The sequence below is a fragment of the Triturus cristatus genome, chromosome 9 (genome assembly GCF_964204655.1).
Source record: "Triturus cristatus chromosome 9, aTriCri1.1, whole genome shotgun sequence".
Classification (NCBI taxonomy): domain Eukaryota; kingdom Metazoa; phylum Chordata; class Amphibia; order Caudata; family Salamandridae; genus Triturus; species Triturus cristatus.
The window spans coordinates 695,218,591-695,229,107 of record NC_140592.1 but is presented as its reverse complement, the minus strand read 5'-3'; the positions used below and the strand labels follow the sequence as shown (position 1 = coordinate 695,229,107).

The following is a 10,517-nucleotide window of genomic DNA, read 5'->3' as shown; positions in this document are numbered from 1 at the left end:
ATGTTGGGTTTCAATGAGCTTCTTTTTCGTATTGTGTGGAAGGGCAAGGGTGGTATGCTTTGGAGGGAACTTATACCGTGCTTGAAAAATGCAATGGTGAAGGGCCAGTGCCCGGATATTTTGCGGATACATCTTGGTGAGAATGACCTTTGTGGAGTGAAAGGTGTGGTGTTGCTGAGGGCAATTAAGAGAGATTTGGCCCTGTTAAAGGAGCATTGGTCGGGTTGCCATGTCTTGTGGACGGAGTTGGTTCCGGGGAGGATTTGGAGAGGTGCGTTGAACCCGAGAGCTATTGACAGGGCACAGAGGAAAGTGAATTCTGACATTTCTAGGTTGTCGCAGTTTGGGGTTTGGGAGAGTGACTCACAAAGAAATTCGTTTTGAGGTGGTTGAGTTTTTTTTTTAGGGATGATGGAGTGCATTTATCCAGGCTTGGTATGGACCTGTATTTGCTGGAAATTAGGGAAGTTTTGTCAAGATGCTTGAACGTTTAAGGGCATGGACAGGAAGCCTGAAGGGTTTTTTCCTATGAGGGGGGGCAGAAAGGGCAGTGGGTAGGCTTCTCCCCCCCCCCCCCTTCTTTCTGGGTGGCGGGGGTTATTTGAATTTTGACAGGTTTGGCAGAGGTTGGTTGATTAATTGTTAAGCTGGGTTATCGACAGGGACAGGATAGGTTGGTTATTTAGTTTGGTTACACAGGTTGGGTGATTGACAGCTGTGAAGGGGCAGGCAGGGCAGTTTGTTTAACGGACGGGTTGTATTTATAGGTTTATACGGTAATGTAAGGTTTTGCATTGTCTGAAATGTTGTAATTTACGGGTGGGGGCGGGTTCGAAGAAATTTAGGGGAGCGGCGGGTGCGGTATGTGGTTTATTTAGTGAGCCTTAGTTTTGGAAGGCTTTTGCCGAGGTTTACTAAAATTGTTATGTGCACCTGTTCCAATAAAAGCAGCCTTTTTCACACAGTTCTTGGTCCGTGGTCATACTCTTCCCCCCCCCCACCCCTCCCTCCCAATAAGGGGATATGCAGCAACTACCACTTGCATCCATTTGATTTTTACACGAAGGATTTCTGACTCGCACCTTTTGCTCAAAACACAACTGCATTTTAGCAGTGACTGTTAACTTGAAAGAGGAGTCTAGAAGAAACAATTTTCATACACCTCACGAACAAGCGTGTTTTCAAAGTTTCTCAACCACCTATTAAAGTGGCAATAACAAGGCAGTCTATTTAGCGTGGTATGCACGTCGATTTACTCTAAGTCAGAATGAATAATGCAAAGATCTAAACACAGAATGTTCTGGCACACTACGCTGAAACATCAAGGCCAGAGATACATTTTATATCCATATTAGGTTGTAGAATACAATCAACTGCACATGCGCTCAACAGTTTTGTACCACTCAATCATTGGAGTCAGAAGCAGTGTGCAGCATTAACAAAATGGCACGAAACGTCTAGAAGTGTCCGTGCAGTAAGACATTTAGAGAGATTAACTACTGCGTTATTTACCGCAGAAAGAGGCCTCAGGAAACTAAAGTTGTCCTAAATTACACATTACAAGAGCATAAAAATAGTGTTTGAAAACTTATATTCTATGGAGGCAAAACACATGCTTTCTAAAAATATGTATATTTATTTGTGAACATTTCCAGCATTTTCTGCAAGGACATAGATTTGAAGAAAAACATAAATCATACCAGGTTTGTGCTAGGAGACTTAACATTGCCCGGGTGAGCTACTCAAGGGGCCATCTAGTGAAGGAAACAAGCCTGAAAGCGTCCTTGGTTACAAACGCAGCACTCTGTGTCAGGAGTGCAGCACGGGCATTGTTTGAGCGTGCAAAAGTGAAAGCGGAGATCGAGCGCGCGAAAGTGAAAGCGCGGTGGGGGCGTGTGAAAGTTTAAGGTGAGATCGCCAGAGAAGAGACGCTGTGCACATCTCCTGTCCCCCTTTGGAAGCAAAATCGACGTCAATAGACTCGCCAAGCGAGCACTGCATGCGCTGCGTCGCTAGGCGAGACCTAAAGATGTCACAACGTTGGAGCTCCAGTAAAGCCTTCCAGAAGTGCAATTGAAAATATATTTTTTCAAGAGTAGGACACGTTGCTTTTGATACCCGGTTTCATATTTAAATACAAATGGTCTGCTTTATAATGGAATTTAAGTGACCCATCAAAATCATTGGTATTACATGAACAATATTCCAGTGCTGCTATCTAGGACTTGATAACTGTGATGGCATAGAGTAATCAGTTACCATCTTCAGTCACTACAGGTGGGTATTGCTGTACTTGATATTTATGATTGATCAAGTCAATAATGTTATTTTGCTTTGTAGCAAACTAATCTTTTATCCAACTGATGTTGGCCTTAAGTGTCACTATTCTCCACAACCCAAGCAGAATGGTCCAGTGACTTGAAAGTTTGCAACCAAGAAAATGTAATGAGGCGATAATGGGCACAAATCACAGCAAAAGCAGACTCAAACTAGGTTTGACGGGCATCTATTATTTATTTGGTTTGATAAGGTCAATGTGCGGTACAGTACCTGCAATTTAGTAATGCATTTTCTTCCGTGAGAGAACTTCACATATGCCTCTTGCCTTCTAGTAAAACAATCGTTAATCTGGTGGCAGGATTTAAGGTCCATAAGTGAAAAGTTCAAGAACCAGGCAGTTAGATTCAGTGATTACCAGTTGAGATGCACCATTTCCTCTTGCGTCCTAGCTATTAAATAAAGTCTGACCAGCGATCGTCTACACTTTTGCTCCACTATTAGAAGCACATCTATTAAAATTGACAATGCCACACAGAAGTTATTTTTTTGCTGTGGCCGGTTGCAGCTCACGGATATCTTTGAAAATTAGAGACATTTTTGGAAAGATGTAAAAGAAAAGTCTTTAAATATTTCCTCAACGTACATGCACTTGGAACTAGCCTGATAGACCTGGACTCAGTTTTGTAATGTTACAATTTCAGCCATTCTATAAAAAAGTCCATATGCGCTTTTCCTCAATGAAGGAGATCACTGCATAGGACTGATGTGGGACTCTGATGATTCTCTTTCAGCATGTTCTTGCTAGTTCAGCATTCCTAGTAGGCAGACCATTACGATGGAGAGGTTTCCTACAATGAGCGAATGTCAGATGGCCAACGCTTCACTGCAGAGTATTCTTACTACTCACTATTTGATTTGCTGGTAGACATTTGTTATATTTTCTGTTCATACCAGCAAAATATTGCCGTTTAATGCTGACCAAAAGGACTTTATATTAAGATGAGCAATCCTTCGTTTCATCAAATTTATGTTCTGCAACAGCTCACTTTAGGACCGCATCCCCTGAATCTGCAGTAGGTCAAAATGATTCACCTTTCTCCTAAGACTGTCTATACAAAAGCAGTTTGAGGTGGAACTCATTTTACCATAGTCCCTAAAGAATGACTAGAGTGGTTGCAGAGGTTACCCTTTAAGCTCTTATACCTCTACCTCAGGGCAGTAACCTCTGTTACTTTGGCCGGTCAGTAGCTATCCTTAAATTTGAGACATCGGTCACAAAGTGGATCGCATAAATGCACCACTGGGCCAGAGGCTCCAATACTGGTGTGAACCCTTTATAAATACCATTTTGGGAGTTTGCAGTCACCTTCGGGCTCCTTCACCTCCACATTTGGGTGGATCCACCAGACCAACAACTGTGGTAACTATCATTTCTGAGAGTAGTGGGTAGGAGGCTGATGCACTTTGACTTGATGTGCCCTGGGTCCCTGCCAATCAGGTTCCCAGGGCCTGTGTTCTTTCCCAAAACTGTACCTTGTAAACCCCCCCCCCCCCCCCCCCAATTGGCATCTCTCTGGCTGAGTCAGTCCCTTGTAAAAGGTACCATGGCTACCAAGGGCACTGTGGCCAGGGAAGGCCTCCAGGGGCTTCAGCACTTATTGTGTCACCCTTAGATAGAGGATATATATATATATATATATATATATATATCCTCTATCAGGTGTGGGAGGCGAGGTGAAGCCCACTCTTCAGTGCCCACCCTCTTGCAGACAGCAGTCACTCCAATCAGGATTAGGGATTGTCCCACTCCCCCACGTGGGGGTGAGCACACCAAGGGTGTAGTCACCCTAAGGTTAGTAGCCCATTGGCTACTGACCTAGAGACCCCTAAAACGCCCCCTAAATACATTTAGGGGGCAACCCGGAACCAAGACAACAGATTACTGCAACCTAAGAAGAAGGATGAGAGAAGACGTTCAGCAGAAGAGACTGCAGAGAAGAACTGACTTGGCCCCAGCCCATCTGCAGTTTCCAGAGATCCAGTGCCAAAAGTTGCTTTGTCCTGCAACCAGCGACCTCCAGAAACCCTGTAAGGACTGACTGCCTTCAACAAAAAGTGAATTACTTACCTTTTGTCTAGGAGAGGTCTCAGTGTGATATCTAGGCATATCACACTTATTAGCAAAAGTAATTAAAAAGTAACATACATAGTAATCTGAAACGTAACTGACAAGTAATTTCGAAACAGTGACTTGCCTGCAATTAATTCAACGGCATTTGAACCTGCATTCAATTGTAAAACATTGCATAAGATTTAGCAAAGCATTTATTTCACTTACCTACACCAGGCTTGGCTCTAAGAAATAAAATAACTTAATAATATTTTTGATACAAAGAAATCGTTCTGAGTTCAGTCTTTGAGTGTGTGACACCATTTGCTGCCAGAGTATGTACAACAAATGCTTAAGACTACCCTCTGATAAGGCCTTGCTGCTCGCTCACACTACCACCAATAGTGAGTAAGGCGCGATCTACTTTTACCTCTGCCTACCTTTGGGTTCCACTGGACTGTGTACACTATGCCTCATTTTGGTATAGTATATAGAAAGTCAGCTTCCTACATTGTAGCATCTTTGCTTCTTGATGGGGACCATAGTGCCACTACTGTGCCCGACTGGTTATCTTAAGAGTAGCATTAGATCTGCCTTGGTCCTCACTAGGTGAAAATCTTCATAATAATACCAATGCAATACAATGTTTTTGTTCTTTAGCCACCATGGCAAAGATTGTGAAACTGTCTTTGAAAGTGTAAATTTCTCCCTCATTTTCCAACAGCACTGTTGATACATCAGAGACGTTCTAACAAACGTTTCTGTGCATTCGCATACAGCAAACGTACAATACATCACTTCCACTGGAAAGAATTCCATGCAGGCATACAACAAAACTATTGCAGATCGCTCTTGAAACATTGCATATTCCATTCTTGAAATTACTTTAGAAATACTTCCCAATTGACTCTCTCCCACTTTCACCTTTGCTCTCAATGCTGCCTCCAACTTCCAACACCCCCCACACTGCCATCTACCATGTTATCAACCTTACCATCCTTTTAGGCAACCTATTGACATTCAGCAAGGTACAGTCACTTAGCTGTGCATAATCCTACACCAATTTTCACAACCATCATAGCTTCTGAATTACAGATCACCCCTTTTGTGAACATTTGGAGCTTTTTACTGTTACCATACTCCTAACTTCAATTTCATTCCTTCAAATGCACTACACCTAATATTTCTTAATTCTTATTAGTTACCTCCTACACTTAAACACCAACATGGTCACTCTTTTTCATCCTTGCAAGATTGTTTATTATCCGGCAGGGTCTTCTCATTACATCAAATAGACTAACCTTTATCACACAACTAGCCATTACTCTACATTACCATACCAATTCTTCAAGCATTCTCTCACTATTTATCCCATTACACTACGTAATTTACTCATTTCCATAGTTCATATAATTCACCCTCTTCATCGCTTTGCACTTGGGGGAGTACAGGATAAGATGCAAAAGTGGTACACACGTCCCTCAAAAACAATTTAATTACAAAGAAACAAAATCCAGCTCATTGTCTAATCAGAATATTCTTTGATGTGCCCTCCTTTAAAACCAGCCTCCTCTTTGGTTGATATTTCGCTCACAATCTTTACCTCCAAACTGTTTAAACAAAAAAAAAAAAAAAAAAAAAAAAAAAAAAAAAAAAAAAAAAAACACACCACAGGTCTACACTGATAACACCGTTTTTCCTCAATCCAATCAGCATTTTAATATTTACTGTCTTTCTCGGACATCGACGTATTGCATCCTTGAGGGGCTACAAAGCAGAGACATTAGTCTACAGCACTTATTCTCGTTGCAAGTCAAATTATTTACAACGTTCACAATCTGTTCATCCTAATCTGGCCAACAACAACTTTCTCTTATTCTAGACTTGTGATATATGCCTCATTTCTCACTCATGCCAAACTACAATCATTGAACTTATTAAAGCACTTGTTGATAGCGCAGGGCATACACCTCTCACGCGGGGCATACACCTCTCACTTCTAGTTATACTTAATTCAAATACAGATATTGTATTGTAATTGCATTTATATACCCCTTACTACCCCTTGACAGGGCGTCAAAGTGCTTTTTCGGCGAGTAGCATGCTACTTCGGAACCCATAAAGGATTAGTGGTGAATTAGTATAGTGAAATATGAAAGTAATGAGTGGTGGATAGGTTATTCAGTTATCTGGATACAGAAGGATAGCAGAGAGATAGAAGAGGGAAAAAGGTTTGCATTTATATAGTGCTAGTTACCCCTGATGAGGTGTTGAGGTGCTTTTTTAGCGAGTAGCACGCTACTCCGGAACCCATAAAGGATTAGATTTGAATTAGTATAGTGAAATATGAAAGTAATTTGAGTGATGGATATTAGTCAGTTATTTGGATTGTGAACGATATATGGACTCTGCAGCCAGGTGGATTGATCTCATCTTTATCTTACACTCATTCTGTATACTCCTCTTATCCTTTCTCAACACTTCATCTTCCTATATACCTTATTTCATTCTTCCCAAGTGTGGTATGATGTATTTGTGGAAGAAACTAACCCTTTATAAATCAAGTGTATCATCACCAATTCCTTGTTTTTCTCATTGATCCCTTCCAATTTACCTATATCCCTGGACAAGCAGTCTGGCACAACAACTTCCTTACAAGGATTGCCATTCATGCTGATCTATTACCCACTTCCTAAACCTAGATGAGGCACAACCCAAAATCATTGGCTTCGGCAAATAAAAAAAAACAGGTTCTTATCTGAGTAATGTTTAAATTATTTCAACTACAAAGAGAATCAAACCTCAGATGCATGCACATGCCTCCTACTTAATCGGAGTATTTCACACAACTTTTACGCCCTTCATGCATGAGACACCAATACTGCACACTGCCTTGCCTGGTGCGAGAATAGCCCAAAAGCCTTTCATACTTGTGTGCCAGCAACAGAGACTCTTTATATCATGAGCAACTACTAAGAGGCTCCTGGCTTTCTTCAATTTCTGAAAATTATCCTCACAACTTTTTTCTTTCTTGTATACTCCTCATAATTTCATTTTTCCCCAGAAAAACCTGAATGCTGAACTTGAAATAACATTCCGTTAGACATGGATTAAATCTTAATTGATCCTCATCATCTGCACTCCTTAAAACTGCCTCGGGTGATTCTTTTTTCAGTTTGATATCTGCTTCTGTTAATGTGTACAATAAATTAAGTAAGCTTTGAATTTTTTTTCCAATTTTATTGTTAAACCCATCTGCTTCAGAACCTCCAATACCAATTTATACAACCTATCAAGTTCTGCTTCACAAGCTGCACAACGAAATAGAATTCTGAAAATACATCACACCTCACATTACACCCATTAAACTTTTGATGTAAACAGCTAGTCAAAGCATGTGACCGTAGGTGCCTGCCATTTCATGGGAGCTTTCTGTGGCAGACCAGTTCTTCTAGGAATTCAGAAAGTTCGTCTTATTCCGCGAGTTAACTTTGAGGAGTAAACAAAGGCATACACCTTAGTTAATTGCCTCAAAATTGATATGGTTAGTGTTTTCTCTTCACAAACAAACTTGACAGAGTACTTTGAGGATGACTCAGATTGCAAATCCATCAGAGCCTCAATTTCTACTACATCATACTGCTCAAAGTTGAACAGAGGTGGCAGCATGCAACAATCAGTCTTCCTGTTGCCATTTTATTTAACATAATGCTCTCAGAAAGAGTAGAACTAGAAGCAACTGTAGCTTCACTAGGTTTATTTTTGAATGACATCAACTGCATACTCTAAAAAAAACAGAGGATATCAAATGTTCCTGGTCTCCAAGGAACATTCACTCCTGGTCTGTCAGTGCACTTCTGAGCATTGAGGCCATCAGGAAAGCACAGGATCCACAAGAGTGAAGGCCTGATATTTTGAGGTGAAAATGAAATGACAAGACTGAAGTAGACTCACAAAACAGGTGGGCTTAACAGTGGTGGGAAGGAAGATGGTGTGGGGGTGGTTTAACTTTTTTTTAAAAAGCGATAACATGCCGGCTGCTGCCTTTCCTCCGTCCTCTCCATCCACTTTCTAGCTTCTGTGCAAACAGGAAGCACCCAGGCTTCCCTAAGCGAATCACTACTCTGCAATGATTGGTCTGGGGGCCGTGGTTCGGCCCCTAGACAAGGAACGGGAGTCTAGGATTGTTCTCCACCATGGCTGTAATACAGCATGGGTGGAGAACATGCAAAGTGTGCATAACTGTTGGCTGGCTCAAGACGGCTGGCCAAACATTCATGCACACTTAGAGGGCCATCACTCCTCCCCCCCTGCCCTTCCTAGCCCCACCCTGCAAAACTGCCTCAACGCAGAAAAATAAAATGATAATACCCATCCATTATTATAATTTTATTTTTTCTTTATAGCAGTGCTGAAAGGCAGTGGGACGATGCTCCTCCAACTTAGCGGAGAAGCTGCCCCTGGGGCTTAATTGGCAATTTTGAAGATTTTCTGGACCCGCCCCCCGCACATGGAGAGCTATACAACCTTCATAACTCTCAATGAGATTCCCACAATAGGCACCTTTAGTCAGATTGCCAGAATGAAACCTGGATTCTATCAATAGGTGTGCAAGCACCTCAGTTAAGTTAACCCAAAATCTGAATGTATTTGACTCCAGTGGGCTGCAGTAGGATTATAGCTAAATGTACAATGGTAAGCACAACCACAACTTCAAAGTGTCTGTTGGTGTACACTGCTGCAGCCCAGCTTTTTGGAGCTCTGAAACTGCAGTTATGAACATTCAGCTCTACTGACATGCAACACTGTTACAATAAGGAGAGAGTGTAAAAATCAAGGATGTTAACCAATTGCTGTGCTCTGTAGGACTAAGAAGATGCAGACATTTGAATGGGTGCTTGCAAAGCACAGACAGCTGTACTATAAGGGTGGCTATGTAAAATACAGGTTTAAGTCATTTGAAGATAAAAGCAGATTGCCCCCTCCCCAATTAAAATGTTTTAAATTCCAATTATATAAATAAAAACAATGCCCTGCGTAAAAAAAGTTTTTTGTTTTCAGCAGGTAGTCTTCCATCCTTTCTGGCATTATCCTCAACTTCAGGTCTGTCCTTAGTCAGGTGAGGACCCTCACCTCTTACAAATTGTGGTTTCTTCATTCACCTGTGTACCAGCCACACAACAAAACTGAAAGGTGTGCTTCCCTTGCCCACTGAGTTTGTTTCTTTAGCACCATTGAACAGCAGGCAATTCTTCATGAGCAGCATTTGGCATTTCAACCCCAGGGTCCTAATTCAGCAGAGCATTGAACAAATTCAATTGTGAGAGCAGTCCTTGGCTCACCCTTCACAAGGCACTATTAAATGTAATCCATGCTCCACAAAACACTTTGAGAAGTACGTGGCTCTTCCATATATATTGTGTTACTTCAGCAACAAGTCCACCAGCCATGATTGAAGGAGCAGTTACTCAATCTCAAAATGTTGAGAGCCTCCGAATGTTACTTCAGCAAGTGTAATAAAAGAAGACCTTTCCAGTGCTTTGTTCTTTGGAGCAGCAACATTTACACAAGGCTAGTTGAATTGTTCAGTGCAATATAGGGGAATAACACTTTTGGAAAACCACCAATGTCCAGCATTTCAGGAGTCCGCAGTACTAAAGCACTCCTCTAACCCTCATTTAACCTCACAAGCAAGGACCTGGGGAAGCAGACACAATATTGATTGTGAAAGCATTCTAGAAATCAGATCTGCTGACTGAGGACAAGGCACAAGATCTGTGGATTCACCCTTTCTAATCTTAGACAGGCGTCCATCAAACATCAACCCACAATGTCAGATTGTGATTCTGTTGTGTTGCTGTGTCCTTAACACTTGGCAGTAAATTTCCTCTGACAAAAAGGAACAAAGTGGCTATCTCCCAGAATCAGAAATTCTTAGGTTTCACAGGTTCCTCTTTTCGTCGGTTATGCCCAAATATCTCACGGAAGAAGGCGGTCCAGCTACCTCCTTTCTTCATTTCATCAGCATATCCAGCGCTCTTCGGTCGAGGGAAACCCTAGGGAGTAAAATCACAAAGTGAGAGATTGGCAATGGGGGTTAAGTAGGGACAAGGCCTTCCTTAGAAAC

The 10,517-nt window shown here is 41.7% G+C and overlaps 1 protein-coding gene across 1 annotated transcript in view; it reads right to left on the bottom strand.

Annotated features, from left to right (window-relative positions):
• Window positions 1-7,609: 7,609 nt before the first annotated feature.
• Window positions 7,610-10,517, bottom strand: part of BAD (BCL2 associated agonist of cell death) — a 28,421-nt gene continuing 25,513 nt past the window's right edge. The window contains exon 4 of the mRNA XM_085625813.1: window positions 7,610-10,446. Coding sequence (XP_085481939.1) covers window positions 10,315-10,446 — 132 coding nt within the window. The 3' untranslated portion in view covers window positions 7,610-10,314. The remainder of the gene's footprint in view (window positions 10,447-10,517) is intronic.